The sequence below is a fragment of the Equus caballus genome, chromosome 17 (assembly GCF_041296265.1).
Source record: "Equus caballus isolate H_3958 breed thoroughbred chromosome 17, TB-T2T, whole genome shotgun sequence".
Classification (NCBI taxonomy): Eukaryota; Metazoa; Chordata; class Mammalia; order Perissodactyla; family Equidae; genus Equus; species Equus caballus.
Genome location: NC_091700.1, coordinates 31,309,453 through 31,328,525, shown reverse-complemented (window position 1 = coordinate 31,328,525; position 19,073 = coordinate 31,309,453). Strand labels below are relative to the sequence as shown.

The following is a 19,073-nucleotide window of genomic DNA, read 5'->3' as shown; positions in this document are numbered from 1 at the left end:
AATTCCAGATGGGTTATAAATCTAAGTGTGAAAAGTGAAAAAAAAATTTGAGAAGAAAACAGAATAGTCTCATGGCTTTTGGATACATAGGATTCAAAACGGGCAAATTATAAAAGAAACTGAAAATTTAACCTATATTAAAATTAAGGACTTCTCTTCACCAAAAAAACACCATTAAGAGAGTGAAAAGGCAAGCCACAAAGGAAGAGATATTTGCGATACACATCCAAGAGAGGACTCATATTCAGGATATATACAGAATTTCCACAAATCAGTAAGAAAATGACAGAGACAACCCAAATAATAAAAGGCAAATACTTTGAATAGGTATTTAACAAAAGAGGATAACCAAAAGGAGAATTAAATGCATGAAAATGGTCAACTTAAATTGTCATGAGGGGAATGCAAGTTAAAACATAATGTGATCCACAGAATGGAAGACTATCTTTGCAAATCACATATCTAATAAAGAACTAATATATAGAATTAAAAACTCATACAACTCAATAACAAAATGACAAATGTCCCATTTTTTTTAAATAGGCAAAAGTTCTGAACAGACATTTCTCCATACAAATAGCCAAAAAGCACATGAAAAGATGCTCAGCATCATAAGACATCACAGAAATGCAAATAAAAAATGACATGCCATTTCATAACCACTAGGATGGCTAGAATAAAAAAGACAGACAATAACAACTGTTGGCAAGGATGGGAAAAAACTGGAAACCTCATACACTGCTGATGGGGATATAAAATGGTAGAGCCACTTTGGAAAACAGTCTAGCATTTTCTCAAATGGTTAACATAGAGTTCCTATAGGACTCAGCAAATCAATTCATAGGTATCTACCCAAGAGAATCAAAAACATATGTGCACATAAAAACTTGCACATGAACATTCATAGCAGCATTATTAATAATAGCCAAAAGATGAAAACAACACAAATGTTTACTGACAGATAAATAAATAAATGTCGTATGCTTATAATGGAATATTATTCAGCCACAAAAATGGAATGAAGATCTGACACATGCTACGACATGGATGAATCTTCTAAACATTATGCTAAGTGAAATAAGCTAGATACAAAAGGAAAAGATTCTATGATTCCACTTATATGAAATATCTAGAATATACAAAATGGCAAAGGATATGAACAAGTACTTCAAAGAAGAGAAAAAATGGATCTCCAATAAACATATATGGAAATATGTCCAAACTTATTCAAAATCTTTAAAAAATGCAAATTAAAGCCATAATGAGATAATATTTCATACTCACTAAATTGACAGTACAATTTTAAGGGTATTAATTCTGAGAAATAGGAAAAACAATATGCCTTTTATTTGACTTGAAGTCTTTTCACAATATTTCTAATTTTAAGCTAAGTTTTAAGTGTAAAAGAATAGTCACTTTAGAAAAATGTGACAAAATCTCAATCAACAGATGAAAAGTATATTCAAGGGGTAGTTCCTGATAGTGATCTTGTCATGTACAGTAATGTTACAAAGGCATTTCATGGTATCTAATTCATGTACAATTTAATTTAACACAAATCTTCTAAATAATCCTTAACACTATACATATGGAAAAATAGTTCTCCATGATTAAAAACATAAACCAAATAGTCTTAATGAACATCTTAATAATGTTACTGAAAAAATTATCTCAATAAAGAAATGCTGCCAATGATAGGTCTACTTAATAATCTATGTCTCCTTGATTACCAATCCTTCAAGAAAGAGTGTTTCAAAGAAAGGACAGGTAGGTTATAAGGATTTCAAATGTAGAACAATCTGAGGTGAAAAAACTATCTCCAAAAGTCTTCTCAATTTTATTTCCCAAGGGAGAAATAAGTTTATTGCTCCTAGTTGAGGTCTTGCCTCTATTATTTCTTAAATAGTTCCATTTACAGAACAGCTGATGTTACAGAGTTAAATGCTAAGAACAGATTTGAGAGAGCTAATGAGGATTATAGATATTTCTTCAGAGAAAAAAACTTTTATTCATGAAATCTCATTTTAATTTTTAAAGGAAATCATATGATACAATCAAACTCTTGTGGGACCATACTCAGAAATTCAGCACTGATTACCATAATAGTACAGCTGTGACTAAAGCAAAACCAGGACATAAATGACACAAACTGGGAAAAATTAAACCATCCAGTTTGTATTGTTTATACCATGTATTGATTAGAGAAAAATACTTTAAATATTCAAATACATTAAAAATAGGGACAAAGCACAAAATAATGTTTCTGCTGCTACAAAATAGGAGATTTTTTACCTCATAATTAAAACAGAAAACAAAAACAAAAAAGTAAATCCATTTAAACTACTACTGATAAAATTTCTAAGAAATTTAGTTTGAATGTAAAGATAGCAAAGAAACAATGAGTAAAAAGAATTAAAAGACCTGCAACTTTGAATAAAAGTAGATGAAAGAATTTTCCTTTAGTTTCCATTTTCACTCAAAATTTCTTAATTATATAGATTTCTAACACCCAATTCAGTTCACTATCTACACTTATGCCTAACTGCATAATACAAAAATGTTTGTGAATTAGCCAAAAACAAAGTCTACACACAGTCAATGGAAAGGGAAACCACAGAAAAAATAAAATTAGTGATTGTCAGTTGTCCATCTGTGAAGGCTACACAATAAAACCATCAATACATACCACTTACCTTTTCAAGTAAGTAGCCAATGACTAAGAAGCCTTTTCCACCCAGCATCTGCTCTTGCATGGCTACTGAACTTTTAAGTAGTTCAACCAGGAATGCCAAAAGAGTAGCACTGCATGTAAAGTACAGATAATTGCATTATGTAATCATCAAATGTTGATTACAAACACAGCGTTCCATTTCAGTACTTCATTATGCCAAAAGATAACTACCATATTCAAATCTAATTTCTGTTTTGCTGACAATGACTGTTATACCTTATATTAAGCAAGAATGTATTTTCCCAAAGCATAGGAAAACTAGTTTTATCTCTTCCAAATAAAATATCATCTCAAAACATAACTGTGTAGTTTTTTGATATTCCCAAGGCAAAACATCAAAGTTTATTTATACACATATATATTCCCTGCTTCAAGTAAATCTAACATGAGAAACACACCCAGAAATACTTCACTTCCCCATAATAGTTTATCGTAACATTCTTTTGAAGAACATGCTACCTTACAGTATTTTAAATATATACACGATATTGCTTTGGAAGAACACACCTATTTTTTAAATAAACTTTTCATTTAGACTACTATTTTTCAGAAACAATTTATATATTTTTTTAAATATCCAGAGAAATATGCAACATGTTACTTATGTCTAAATATGCCTTCAGGAAAGTTCATGAGAGCAGAGAAAATAAATGATTTATGTAATATTGAAATGAAAAGTGGCAATTAATTACATAATGTATATACAAACACCTAAAAGCACGCAAAGATATGTGCCAGACAAAGATAAAGCACTTGACATGTATGTTGAATGAAAGAAGAAACAAAAGAAAAATAAATGATTGCATTGAATTAAGCTTTGATAATATATTACTTCACAAAGTTACACAGAACAATTTTCAACCAATAGCAATTGATACATGACACCATTCCGAATATATATATTCCTTCATTGGATATGCTTACTGCAGTTTAATAAATGACTTTAAGCGAGACTTCAGCAGCAGTTAAAACAATATCTATTAACATTGCTTTATAATGTACCCTACCTTGCCTATTCATATTCACAAGAAAGAATAAAACCACAAATTTTAAATATATTTTAAATGCACAAGTACTCATTCTTACAAGAAATTAAGAAAATTTGGTAATGAGGAAAACTTGAAAATTATTAAGGCCCAAATCAATGTAAAGTTATTCTATTCTCTGAAGTTATTCTAGCTCTTCTGGTTAGAATAGGATTGACAACGTGTTTCTTTGATAATGTGGCTATTCTTGTTCAAATCAGAAATATTCTCATAAAAAGCATTAACAGCAAAACTATTATTATTATAAAAACTGATACTTTAATGGATTACATGATATCAGCTATAAAAAAATATACCATATCTGGAAATAAACTATTTCATTACAGGAAATTAAAATTCAATTACATTAACTGGTGCTATATCTTTAAACCACGGAAAAAAAAAAGTGAACTAGTATTACAAATCAATGACATTCTTTCACTTTGTCCTAAAGTCAAAGATAAATCTTTACAAGAAAAACACAACTACCAAAAAGTCCCTTGGGATTTTTTTAATGTTTCTGTAGAGAAGAACATCTATTAAGCAACCTAGTCCATTTTAAATTGTATCAATAGTCAAAGCCACTTCATAGATAACTGCTTAAGCACTATTACACATAATACTTCTGCCTAAAAGTTTGAAAAGAATAAGAAAACTACTACACAGAGGTTACACAGTTTCCTAATCTGTTCGTAGAATTCTTACCTACACCAGAGTTAACGATTTAGGTGGAAAGATGACCAGGATTCCTAAACATCAGCACTGCCAAAAAGAAAGACTAGAAATGCCTCACTATGGTCCCCATGGTCCATGAAAAAATGCAAAGAAGTATTTCTTATAATACATCACCCTCCTATGTGGAACCATATAAATTACAAGGATGCCAAGGATTTTCTTACTCTTTTATGTCAGAAGTGCTACTCTTTCTCAAACATCTAATGAATTAACTCAGACTTCTAAATACAGTGGGAGGTGCATTACAAAATCAGAAATATTAATTTTATTATTCTAAAATCTTAACACATGACTATGCTATCCATATAATGTTAATTTCACTTCAATTTTAACTATGACAAGTGAAAAGTCAAATGCATTCACTAACAAAAGTATTTTTAATTTATACCTAAAACCCAATACAATAGCAATACCACATCTTTTCAAAAAATCTTTAAAATAGGTATATTTGACATGGTAGATGTAATAGTAAATAGATGGCCATCTTCGAAGAGGTACATTTTCAAACATAATTTAACAAACTTACCAGTAACTAAAATGCATCGGATTGCTGCAGGGCTCACAATAAACTTGCAAAATTCTGTGTACTGCCATACAAAATTTCTCTCCATTCTTGCCTATTTCCAACTCCCCTAGATACAAAGGCAAATATAAAGGATACTTCAGCCCATTCCTATATCTCCTACGTACCACTTCCTGTCTAGACACATCAGTTCATCTGTAGAGGATCTAAATACACAGGATAAACCAAAAAGCAAGTATCTGTGTCAGCCAGAACTAGTATACACAACATAGAACATTCTCTTGAAAAGTATAGCAATACCTAGAAAGAGATTTTCACAGGAATATTTTACTTGGTGGCAAAAGGAGTACTGATTTTTATCTCACACAGTAAAATTGCTAAACTTTTCAATAGACAGTACTACAACATATCATATTCTGTGGGTAGCAATTCTACTTCAGGAATGGTTGAGGGATTTTAATCCTGTCTCCTTTTAAGGAAAATGACAGTTAATAGTCTATAGGGTTATTTCTTAAAAATAATTACCATCTTCCAATTCTTAATATTTCAATTAAATTAGGAATTAATATTTATTTCAAATATTATACTTATAAAGGGCTGGACCTTAGGAAAAATAGAGGAAATAGTATAATAATACTCCTAACAACTTAGCATATTTATTATCTCTCCAGAGCTTTCTTGTCCATATTATTAAAGAATACCACAACAGTCTTGGCCCACAAATACCTGAGAATATTTAATAACTATGTATGAACACGACTAATTTTGTTTCTAATGAAAAAATATGTACTACATTTAGGTTCCATTAAAATTTATATAAATATAGATTTTGACTTGATTTTAATACTTTAACCATTTCAATTTGTCCACTCTTTATTTCTTAAAAATAACTAATATAGATAACTCATGTAAAATCATCCCAAAAGTTTTATCTTTGATGTATTTTATTAAAGATGAAATATCTCATAAAGATAAAAATAATTTATAACTGGAATGACTCAGATTGAATATATAACTTATGTTCAGTTCGAAGGCAGTTCTTAGAACATAGAAAACTGGCTTTTCAATATGCTTTGTACTGAAACAAGCAAAGTACCTCAGCTAGATAGACTGTTTAAATATAGTATGAGGAAGGGAATGGATAAGCTAAAAATTAAAGATTCCCCCTGAATTCAACACTTCCTAACCTTTTAAAAGGATGTTTTCAATCTACTGAGAAACACTACAGGCAAAGTAATTGTCAGAAAAATAGAGAAGTAGATTAAGTTCAAATAAGACTTAAGGTACCAAGAGGGGGAGAAAATTTTTTGTGTTTTTCATAATGTTTCATCTCTTCATTTGCCTAACTTAATATTACGATACATTGAAATCTTGTAAAAGATTATTAAAATTATATAAAATGTCTAATACCATAGTTTCTCTGCTATTTCTTTCACTACAAAACTCTTCCAAGATAAGAGTCATCATAGCAGGAATAAAACTGTAAAAGAACTCAACTCAAGTCCATACACAAGAAATTTCACACTCAACAAATTAATTTCCAGTGACACAAAAAAATTTCACAGTAAGTTAGAAGAGTTAAATTCCTTCACAGTTCAAAATTAGAAAGGTCTAACCCAGAAGCTTCTAACTCCAGGTACATTTAACAGTCACTTTCAGTCAATGCATTCCTGAGGATGCTATCTCAAAAGACCACTGCCTACCTGCCTACAGAGGCAATGATTCCTGATACACAAACTGTCACATTCATCAGTTCAGACATCAAGTGGAGTTACATGCTGAAATAAGTAAAATACATTTTTCTGCAGTCAAATAAGGAAAACAGTGAAATGCAGCACAGTAAAATGTAAGGACAGATGGAATACACTGGGTAGCACATGAAATCATTAAGCCTGCCCTTAGCCATCAAATCTCTCCTCAGTAATTTCTAGCTTTTCTTTCAGCCTGATAAGGACACAGGCAGCCTTAAAAACTGAATTGCTATCATTCTTGCTGCTATTTAAGAACATTCTTTAGAAGCCTATTAAAAGTTAGTCAGGCTATCACAGATTTTATACCTTCCTTCATCTAGTAACAGATTCTGATTTTATGTTTCATCAGAATATTTTATTTCTAACAAAATACCGTATAGCCAAAAATAAAATGAAAATTTACAAAATTGTGATTGAAATACATCAAAATTTGTCTTATGATGGAAACAAAATTTAAAAATTTATACATGTAAAGGAATTAATTCTAAACCTTTTATGACATAGTTATATATACTAGTATATGTATACAGTATCTACCAGTATTTACATAGTTCGAGTCAAAACAGCTTTTTGATAAGCTCCACTAATAACTATAAATAGCCAATAGATATTTACTAAAAAGGTTCCAATGTAAAGGAAATAACGCAACACTTAAGAGCTTGCAATTTAACTTCAGCCAATAAATGACCACTTACAGTGCTCTAAATGTCCTAATCCCTTTATGAAAACTTCCTGGACATGTTACATGTAGCAGGCACCACTAGACTAATCATGTATGTATAATCCATGGATACAGGAATACTTTAGAAATTTAATGATATAAATTCCTAATACCTAAGAAGTTCAAAATTTCAAAGAAAAACTGGAGACAGGTAATTATGATACATAGATGATCTTAACTATATATGCATATTCTAATGCCCTGCAAGGTCAAAACACGCCACAGCCGGGAGGCCAAATGAGCAGTCCTTCATGGTGTTAACCACTTTCAGGCCCCAGCCTACGTAACAGAAGCAGGATTAAAAATACACCCTAAAAGTGCTGAAATTAGCAAATGAAGAAAATAAATACTAAAACAGCTGATGACACAGAAAGCTAAAATAATTGATACTTAGGCTTTATATATGTCCAGGAATTTTCTATTCTTTTTATTATTAATTTTGTTTTTTAAATGATCAAGCAGTAAAACTGACTTCTTTCTCTTTGTTCTTTTCTTTTGTATGCGTGTATACAATTCTGAGAACGTTAACAGATATATAGATTGTATAAGCCTACTACAATCAGGATACAGACCACTTCCATCCATCACACCAAATAAACCTCATTTATCCTATCCCTTTACACCTTTACGGTCACATCCTCCCAAAACCCAAAACCTTGGGTAACTAGTTATCTCTTATCTATCATTTAGTCTCAACTTTTCAAGAATGTCATATAAATGCAATCATATAGTATGTAATCTTCTGAGTATGTCCTTCTTGACCTCAACATATTGCCTTTGAGATGCATGCAAGCAGCTGCATATATCAAGAATTTATTCTATTTACTTACTGAACAGCATTCCATTGTGTGAACGGATTACCACAGTTTGTGTACATTTGAGTTGTATCTAGTTTATTGTGATTATGAATAAGATTACTATAAACATTCACAGAAAGCTTTCTGTGTAAACACAGTTTTCATTCATTTCTCACAAATACAAACCTAGGAATAGAAAGACTGAATTACATGGCAAGTGTACGTTTAACTTTATAATAAACTGCCAAACTGCCAGAGTGGCAATACCACTTGGCAATCCCGCCAGTAACAGGTTCCAGGTGCTCCTCATCCTTGCCAACACTTGGCACCATAAGTACTTCTTATTTTGGCCATTCCACTAGGTGTGTACTGGTATCTCATAGTGGTTTTAACTAACATTTCCCTGTCAGTTAATGACGTTGAACATCTTTTCATGTGCTATTTTGACATCTTTACATCCTCTTTTACTTCAGTCTTTTGCCCACTTTTTTAATAGTGGGTTTTATGTTTTCTTACTACTGAGGTTTAAGAATTTTTTATATATTCTTGCCATAAGTCTTTTGTCAAATAAGTGATTTTCTATTATCTGTCTCCAGTTTGTAGCATGTTTTCTTATTGCATCTTTTGCATAGTAAAAGGTTTTAACTTTGATGAATCAGTCAAATTTCTCAATTTTTTTCTTTTATGCACCATGCTTTCAGTATCATGTCTAAAATGACTTTGCCTAGCCTAGGTCACAAAGATTTTCTCCTATGTTTCCTTCTAAAAGTTCTACAGGTTTATGTTTTACATTTAGAGCTAATTTTTTAGTTAATTTTCATGTAAGGTGTGAGGTTTAGGTTGAGGCTTATTTTTTGGCATAAAACTATCCTTCCTCCCTTAGATTGCTTTTGCACCTTTGTCAAAAGTCAACTGTCCATATTGGTGTGAGGTATTTCTGTACTCTATTCTGTCCCACTGATATATGTGTCTATGACTTTGCTAGTACTACACTGTCTTCATTATTATAGCATTACAGTAAGTCTTCAAGCCAGGGAAGTATAATCCCTCCAAATCCATTCTTTTTGAAAATCATTTTAGCTATCCTAGTTACTTTGTCTTTCATATACATTTTTAAATCATCTTGTCTATATCAACACACAAATCTAGCCAGGATTTTAATTAGTATTGTGTTAAATCTGTAGATCAATTTAATGACATCTTTACTATATTGAGTCTTCCTGTACCTGAACATGATCTATCTCCATCATTTATTTAGGACTTTGATTTCTTTCACCAGCAACTTATAGATTTCAACACACACATCCTGTACATGTTTTGAACATTTATATTTAAAATGCTTAAATTTTTGAAGCTATTGTTAAAGGTATTTTTAATTTGGTTTCCTATTACATATCATTAATTTGTTGTTGTAAGTGTCATGGAGTCAATTTCTGACTCCTAGTTACTCTGTGTACAGCAGAGCAGAATGCTGCCTGGTATTTTTGCAATGTCCTCTCATCTTGCGCAGGATGAAACAAGACTCCACTCTATTCATAGGGTTTTCATGGCCAATTTTATCGAAAGTAGGTTGCCAGGTCCCTCCTTCCTAGTCTGTCTTAGTCTGGAAGCTATGCTGAAACCTGGCCACCATGGGTGACCCTGCTGGTATTTGAAATACTGGTGGCATAGCTTTCAGCATCACAGCAACATGCAGCTACCACACAGTGTGACAAGTGACAGATGAGTGGTATAGTTCCTTGACCAGGAAAAAAACCTGGGCCACGGCAGTGAGAGCACTGAATCAGAACAACTAGACCACCAGGGCTGGCTACATTGTTAATACAGAGAAACATAATTTATTCCTGCATGAGAATCATGTATTTTGCAAACTTTCTAAACCTGCTTACTAGTGCTAGAATTTCGTGTGTGTGTGTCAGTCCCTTAAGAATTTTTACATAGACAATCATGTCATCTGTGAAAAGGTACAATTCTATTTTTTCCTTTCCAATCTGTATGATGACTTCTCTTTATCCTGGCTTATTGCTATGGCTAGTACCTCTCTGATTTGGATCAGATCCACACATGTAAAGCTTAGGCCTGAGTACATATATAACTTCATCAAGTTACTTTCTCAAGTTCTTCCCTTTCTGTGATCTGCCTGATAATTTCCAACATTGGAACTGTTCTTTCCAGTTCTATTGTTAAAAATCTAGGGCTTCATTTTCCTCACTCTGCTGTACACTTATATAACTCTGCCCACATCTGAGGCAAACCAGCAGTAAGAGAGACAGAACAAAGCAATGGAGAGGTTTTTGATGGAGAGGAATGGAAAAAGCTCGGAAGCTACCACTCCATCTTATCAAATAAAAAGCTGAACAGACTGAAAAATTGACAAATCTTCTAGGATCCAATAAAAGAGGGGAGGACAGAAGACAAACCACTGCCTTCAAGATTGGACAGACAGACAGGTAACTACAGGGAGTCACTGGTTACAAGAGCAGAGATACACAAGTGGAAACTACTGCGGGAACCAGTGCCCAGGCAGGAAAACCTAAACTGTACTTGATGAATTGCTGGAGGCTCAGTGCTGACCACCTGCCCAGTCACAGAGAGGCCCCCACATTTATTGTGAGATTTATCTCCAGAAGCATGACCAGGTTGCCATAGTAAATATCAGAGGAAAAATCCCTTAGGCATCTGGCAGAGGGCAGGAAAAGGAACCCCTGTGAAACACACCAGAGGACTCTGTTCTTAAAAAGGGCTGCCCTCAGGAGAAACTAGTTAATGAAGCCTAACCCGCTGACATATTATCAGAACCTAACCTGGGGAAGAGAATTATCTAACTACAGCCAGCTCTAGTCATCCTTGCCTATCTAAACAGGGAGGAAAACAACTGAGAAACACATGTTAAATTTGTAGTCCAGAAGCACAGGCTCACTAAAAGACTGAGACCTAATCATAGAGCTACAGAATGCTTCTTCTCCCCCCACACTTCACCACCCCATTACCAAAGGCCTATTTACAGTAGTTCCTTTTACCTGGTCCATCCTGTGTAACTACCAAAAAAAATCACAAGGTTGGGGCTGGCCCAGTGGGGTAGCGGTTAAGTTCACGGGTTCCACTCTGACAGCCCAGGGTTCACCGATTTGGATCCCAGGTGTGGACCTACACACCACTTATCAAGCCATGCACTGGCAGGCGTCCCACATATAAAGTAGAGGAGGATGGGCACAGATGTTAGCTCAGGGCTAATCTTCCTCAAAAACATAAAGAAAAAAAATTTCAAGGCATACGAAAAGAAAAAGTCACAATTTGAAAAGACAAAGCAAGCATAAGAAGCAGAAATGGCTCAGATGTTGGAATTATCAGAACAGAAATTTAAAACAACTATGATTAATATGCTAAGGGCTCTAATAAATAAAACAGACAGCATAAAAGGACAAATGGGCAACATAAGCAGAAAGATGGAAATCCTAATAAAGAACCAAAAAGAAATGCTAGAGATAAAAAAAAAAAAAAAAGAACAGTAACACAAATGAAGAATGCTTCTGATGGGCTTATTAGTAGAGCAGACACGGTTGAGGAAAGACTCTCTAAACTAGAAAAAATATTAATAGAATCTTCAAAAACTGAAAACCAGGAGCCAGCCTGGTGCAAGAGCAGTTAACTTTGCACACTCTGCTTCGGTGGCCTGGGGTTCACTGGTTTAGATCCAGGGTGCGACCTACATGCTGCTTATCAAGTCATGCTGTGGCAGGCATCCCACATATAAAATAGAGGAAGATGGGCACAGATGTTAGCTCAGAGGCAATCTTCTATAGCAATAGAAAAAAAAAAGAGGAGGATTAGTAGCAGATGTTAGCTGGGAGCTCACCTTCCTCAAAAAAAACCAAACTGAAAACCAAAGAAAACAAAGACTGATAAAAAAAAAAAAAAAGACAGAATCTCTAGAGAATAGAATACCCAGGTCAATGGCAAAACTACAAAAGGTGTAACATATGGATAATAAGAACACCAGAAGGAGAAGATGAAAGGAACAGAGGAAATATTTGCAATAATAATGACTGAGAATTTCCCCCAAATTAATGTCAGACACCAAACCACAGATCCAGGAAGTTCAAAGAACACCAAGAAGGATAAATGCCAAAAAAAAAAAAAAAAACGAAAAGAAAACTACACCTAGGCATATCATTTTCAACTTACAGAAAGATCAAAGATAGAGAAAAATTCCTGAAAGAAGCCAGGGGGCAAAAACACCTCACATCTCAGGAAAATAAGATAAGAATTACATCCAAACTCTCCTCAGAAACCATACAAGGAAGAACAGAATGTACTAAAATATTGAAAGTATTGGGAGAAAAATCCACCAACCTCAAATTCTGTACCCTAAGAAATTCAAAAGTGAAGGAGAAATACCTTCTGAGACAAACAAAGATTAAGAGAATTTGTTGCAAGGAGACCTGTCTTGCAAAGAATGTTAAAAGAAATTCTTTAGAGAGAAGGAAAGTAATATAGGTCAGGAACTTGGATCCACATAAAGAAAAGATCACTAAAGAAGGAACAGTGAAGGTAAAATAAAAACTTTTACTTTTTCATTCTAAATTGATCTAATAGATAAGTTTGTTCAAAATAACAGCAATATTGTATTTCATTATGTACGCTTACATATAAGTGAAATGAATGACAGCAATAATACCAGGGACAAGAGGAAAAAATTAAGATTATTTTACTATAAAGTACTCACAACATCCATGAAGGGGTACAGTGTTATTTGACAGTAGACTTGAATTATTTGCAAACTCTATGGAAACCACTAAAAACAGTAAAAAAAAAAAAAAAAAAAAGCATAAATGATATTCCAAGAAAGAAGAGAAAATGAAATTATATAAAATTCTCAATTAAAATCACAAAAGGCAGAAAAAGAGTAGAAGACAAAAATAAGAAGAACAAGGCAACAAATAGAAAATGTAACCAATATGGTAACTATTAATCTAATTATATCAATAATCATTTTGAATATCAATGTCTAAATGCACAAATTAAAAGTCACAGACTGTCAGAGTGGACCAAAAAACAAGATTCCATTCTACAATATCTACAAGAAACCACTTTAAATATAGACATATATACATTAAAAGTAAATGGAGAAATATATACCATATTAACACTAATCCAAAGAAAGCAGGAGTAGCTATATTGATTTCAGACAAAGCAGACTTCAAAGCTAGGAAAGTTATCAGAGATTAAGAAGGGCATTACATAATGACAAAGGGGTCAACTCTCCAAGAAGACATAATTCTTAAATAGTATTTGCCTAACAAGAGAGCATCAAACCACATGAGGCAAAAACTGCTATAACTCCAAGGACTAATAGATGAACCCACTATACAGTTGGAGACTGCAACACCCCTCTATCAGAAATGGACAAATATAGCAGACAGAAAATCAGTCAGGACATAGCTGAAGTCAACAACACCAATAAACGACTGGAGATCATTGACATCTATACACTACTTCATCCAAGAACAGCAGAATACACATTTCTCTCAAGCTCACACGGAACATTCACTAAAACAGAGCATGTTCTGGGCCATAAACTTACAAATTTAAAAGAATAGAAATCATACAAAGTCTGCTCTCAATTTAACCAGAAATCATTAACAAAAGATAACTGGAAAAGTCCAATAAGGCGTAGAGACTAAACAGCACACTTCTAAATAACACATGGCTCCAAGAAGAAATCTCAAGAGATATTATAAATATTTTGAACTAAATGAAAATGAAAATATAACATCAAAATTTGTGGAATGAAGTGAAAGCAATACTTACAGGGAAATTTATTGCATTGAATGCTGTGATATTGTGATTTACAACAAGAAATATCTATTTGGTCTTCATCCCATTTCGGACACAGAACTCCTAAAACTCTTGGAATTTCCCAAGTGATAAGAGCAATAAAGGTGTCTTTTGATATGTTCATGAGGTGACTTTTGGAACTCACCTAAGGATGAAAGCAGTTAACAGTGGAGATGGTCATGTGACAAGAGCGCTGGAACTTTCAGTCCCACCCCACCTCCAATCTCCAGAGAGGGAAGAGGGGCAGGAGATTGATTGAGTCCCATCACCAATGACCAATGATTTACTCATCAGGCCTATGTAATGAAGCCTCCATAAAAACCAAAAGGATAAGGTTTGGAGGGCTTGCAGGTTGGTGAACATGCAGTGATGCTAGGACAGTGGTATACCTGGAGAGGGTGTAGAAGCTCTGCACCCATTCCCCATACCTTGCCCTATGCACCTCTGTCATCTGGATGTCTATATCCTTTATCCTATCTTTTTATAATACAGTGGTATTTCACTAAGCAAAATGCTTCTCTGAGCTCTGTGAACCACTCTAGTAAATTAATTGAACCCATGGAGGAGGTCATGGGAACCTCTGATTTAGAGACAGAAGTACAGGTAACCCAGATTTGTGACTGGCATTTGAAGTCCAAGGAGAAAGGTGTTAGAACCCTCATCTACAGCCTGTCAGTCAGAAGCTCAGGTGATTCCCTGGATTTGTGACTGGCATCTGAAGGGGGTATTGGGGCAGCTTGTGGGACTAAGCCCTTAACCTGTAGGATCTGATGCTATCTCCAGATAGATAGTGTCATAATTGTAGGACACCCAGCTGATGTCCCAGAGAATTGCTTGGTGATATAAAGGGAAACTCCTCCCTTCACGCACTGGAATTGGGTTCTCAGAACCTGTAACACATATATAAGAAAAGAATAAAGATCTAAAATCAATAATCCAAGTTTCCACCTTAGGAAACCAGAAAAAGAGCAAATTAAATCCAAAATAAGCAGAAAGAAAGAAATAATGAACAATTCAAAGAAACTGAAAAGAGGAAATCAACAGAGAAAATCAAAGGAACCAAAAGCTGGTTCTTTGAAAAGATTAAAAAAATTAAGTCTCTAGTTAGGCTAACTAAGAAAAAAAGAGAGAGAATACAAAATACTAATATCAGAAATGAAAGAAGGGACATAACTGCTGTTGGAGGAGGTCAGAGAGGATGTGACTTCCAGCTGACCTGTGAACTGGACCAGGACAATCAGAGGCTCCTCACCCACTCCCCTCTATCCTTGGAATGTATATTCTGCCTGTTATTCCCATATTAGGAGCTACTTCAAAGATGCAGCATTCAGAGAGTAACATGTTCTTGAGACCACCTGGACCATATACATGACTGAACTCCATTACATAAACTTTTAAGATTCTGGCAGGCAGGTGTGGAGATTTACTCATCTTGTGGCAGTCCAAGACAAGACTTATCATACAAGTTTCCTTGCTTATTAAAACTGCAACCTACCAACCTGGAATAGTCTCCTCTTTCTTTATCCTTCCTCCCCATGTACAAGAGCCAATTTCAAATTTTACCTGGTGAACTCCTGAGGTTGCAAACCAAAAACTACAGATTTTGCATAAATTAAAAGGATAATAAAGGAATACCATCAACAGTTCTATGTCCAAAGAATTGATAACCCAGAAGCAAAAGACCAATTCCTTGAAAGACACAATCTACCAAAACTCACACAAGAAGAAACAGACATTTGGAATAGACATATCTACTAAAGAGATTAAATCAATAATTGATGGTTTTCCAAAACAGAAAGAACCAGGCCCAGATGGTTCACTGATGAATTCTCCCAAATACTTAAGGAAAAGAATCATACCAATTCTCTACAATCTCTTTGAGAGGATATAAGCAGAAGAACTGCTTCCTAACTCATTCTACAAGGTCAGCATCACTCTAATACCAAAACCAGAAAAGAAAATTACAGATCAATACCTCTCATGAACACAGATGCAACAATCCTCAACAAAATACTAGCAAATTGAATTCAAAAGAAGTATAAAAAGAATTATACACCACAACCAAGTGGGATTTACTCAAGGTATGCAAGCCTGGTTCAACATTCGAAAATCAATTAATGTAATCCATCTCACAACAGACTAAAAGAGAAAAATCACATGCTCATATACATAGATGCAGAAAAAGCACTTGACACAATCCAACGACACTGATGATAAAAACATTCAGTAAACTAGGAATACAGGGGAACTTTCTCAACTTGATAAAGGGCATCAATAAAAAACCTAAGCTAAGATCCTACTGAATGATAAAAAATTCCAAGTTCCCACTACAATCAGATACAAAGCAAGGATGTCCCCTCTCACCACTCCTTTTCAATATCGTACAGAAGTCCTTGCTAATGCAATAAGACAAGACAGGAAATAAACCTTCTACAGATTGGGAAGGAAGGCATAAAACTCTGTTCACAGATGGCATGATTCTCTATGTAGAAAATCTGAAAGAACTGACAAAAAACTTCCTGAAACTAACAGAAGACTACACCAAGGTTGCAGGATAGAGGGTTAATATAAAAAAGTCAACTGGTTTCCTATATATCAACAGTGAACAAGTGGAATTTGAAATTAAAAACAACACCATTTGCATTAGCACCTAAAAAAATGAAACAGGTATGAATCTAACAAAATATATACAGGCTATATATGAGGACAACTACAAAGCTCTTATGAACAAAATCAAAGAAGAACTAAATTAATGGAGAGATATTCCATATTCATGTCAAGATATCAGTTCTTCCCAACTTGATCTACAAGTTCAGTGCAATATCAATCAAAATCACAGCAAGTTATTTTATAGATACTGACAAACTTATTCTAAAGTTTATATAGAAAGGCAAAAGAAGCAGAACAGCCAATACAGTATTGAAGGAGAAAACAAAGTTAGAAGATTGATGCTACCAACCTTAAGAAGTACTAAAAAGTCACAGTAATCAAGACAGTGTGGTATTGGTGAAAGAATAAACCAGGATCAATGGAACAGAACAGACAGCCCAGAACATTCATAAATACAGTCAACCGATCTTTGACAAAGGAGCAAAGGAAATACAACAGAGCAAAGTTAGTGTCTTCAACGAATAGTGCAGGAGCAACTAGACAAACACATAAAAAAGTGAATCTAGAAACTGACCTCACACCCTTCACAATGACTTACTCAAAATGGATCACAAATCTGCATGCAAAATGCAAAATTATGAAAACTCCTAGAAAATAACATAGGGGAAAACCTAGATGACCTTGAGTATGGCAATGACTTTTTAGACACACCACCAAAGACACAATCCATGAAAGAAATAATTGATAGGCTGGAGTTCATTAAAATTAAAATTAAAAGCTTTGGGGAGTGATGTCACCAAGATGGCAAAAGAGGTTGTTCCTGACTTCACTCCCCCTCACAGAAAGAACTAACAACTACTCAAGAATCAAGACATCACTGAGAGTCCTAGAATACAGGGGTGAAGCTGAAGCATCCATCTACACCACAGAGATCAAGACAACCTGCAATAGAAGGGCAAGAGAAATAGCTACACATTGACTGCTTTGCCCCACCCCCAAGGCAAGTGTAGTAACATGTGGAAAGGTCTCCCCTGAGCCTCTAGTTCCTCCAGTGAGAAAAAAGAACCCATGGCAGGACAAACAGTACCCATTCAGCACGGTGGGTCTCTCTGCGGGGACCACTATTCTGACTGTGCATCACAGGGACTGCAAGGGAGTCTACAGGACTCAATCACTGGGAATCTGACTGTGAATAGAAAAGGGAGAAGGGGCTTGCAACAAACAGCACACAGATCTTTGCAGACCAAGTTCATACCTGCTGCACCCAAGTAATAATCCCAAACAGTGGCTTTGCTCATGTCCGGAACCAAATTGTGGCACACTCTGACCAGAGAACTGGATAGGGTACAGATATGCTTGATTTGGATCCTCAAATGAGGACTTTTGCTAGACCAAGAGCCTGGTTTGTCCATGCCCAGGCAAGGAGCTGAGTCATAGCCTTACCTGCTGTAGAGCCTCCTGGCCATATCTGACCAGAGGGGCTGTTGGAAACACCTGGAAGCTGTGTAGCCCAGCAACACTTGAGCACAGAGGCAGGCGTGCAGAGCTGATCACTCCCAGAGAAAAGCTAGTTCTGGATGTGGAGGGTTCCTGTGCTATGCACAGGCAGAGGGAGTAATTCACAGTCAAGGCTGAGGGAAGCTCCCAGACCCTCTCAACCAGAGAGCCTAATCGGGAAATTATGAGGTGCCTGGAGTGGCCCCTCCCCTTTACTCAGGTAAGGAAGCTGAGACACAGCTTGAACCACCCATTGTGGCTCCCAGCCACATCTGATCAGAAGGGCTGGTGAGAACACCTGGAAACTGTGCAGTCCAGCAGCACTTGAGCCAAAAGAAGGGCTGGCAGAGCTGATCGTTTACAGAGCAAAGCTAGTAGACCTCTTTCACCAGGGAATATGGGGCTTGAGTTAAGGCAACAAAGAGTTTTACTAACCATAGAGCTGCTTCTCCGAATGCACCTGGGCAAGGAAACTAATTCATAATCCTGCTCATTACTCAATAGAACCACGTGACCAACCAGGGAACATAACTACAGCACATGGGAAAGTGCATAGCCCACTGAAAAGTCCTGCTTACCATGGCACTTGAACAGAGAGTATAGCCCATGGCTTTCTCCATCTGCAGGGCAAAACCAGTGGTCTCACCTGACCAGGGAATTTAGTGCACACTCTTGCCTGATTTGGGTCCCCAAACACCAAGCTGTACAGGCTCTGGGTCACATCCTGCTGCCCTGCCAGGGCAAGGGAGCTAATTCACAGCCTCATTTACTACTGAATACATTACCCAATTCTAATCATCTAGTAAGACTGACCAGAAAGAAAACAGCTTGGGGAACCCAAGGGA

General features: G+C 35.2%; 1 protein-coding gene across 13 annotated transcripts in view; it reads right to left on the bottom strand.

Annotated features, from left to right (window-relative positions):
- The window catches only part of NBEA (neurobeachin), a 671,317-nt gene that overhangs the window by 530,628 nt on the left and 121,616 nt on the right, over positions 1–19,073 (bottom strand). For 11 of the 13 annotated variants that reach the window (XM_070240236.1, XM_070240226.1, XM_070240227.1 and 8 more), the window contains exon 11: positions 2,694–2,802. In XM_070240236.1, the coding sequence (XP_070096337.1) occupies positions 2,694–2,802 (109 nt within the window). Of the gene's footprint in view, positions 1–2,693; positions 2,803–5,017; positions 5,124–19,073 lie in introns of all 13 variants that reach the window. The other 2 variants (XM_070240237.1, XM_070240238.1) reach the window with 1 other exon arrangement.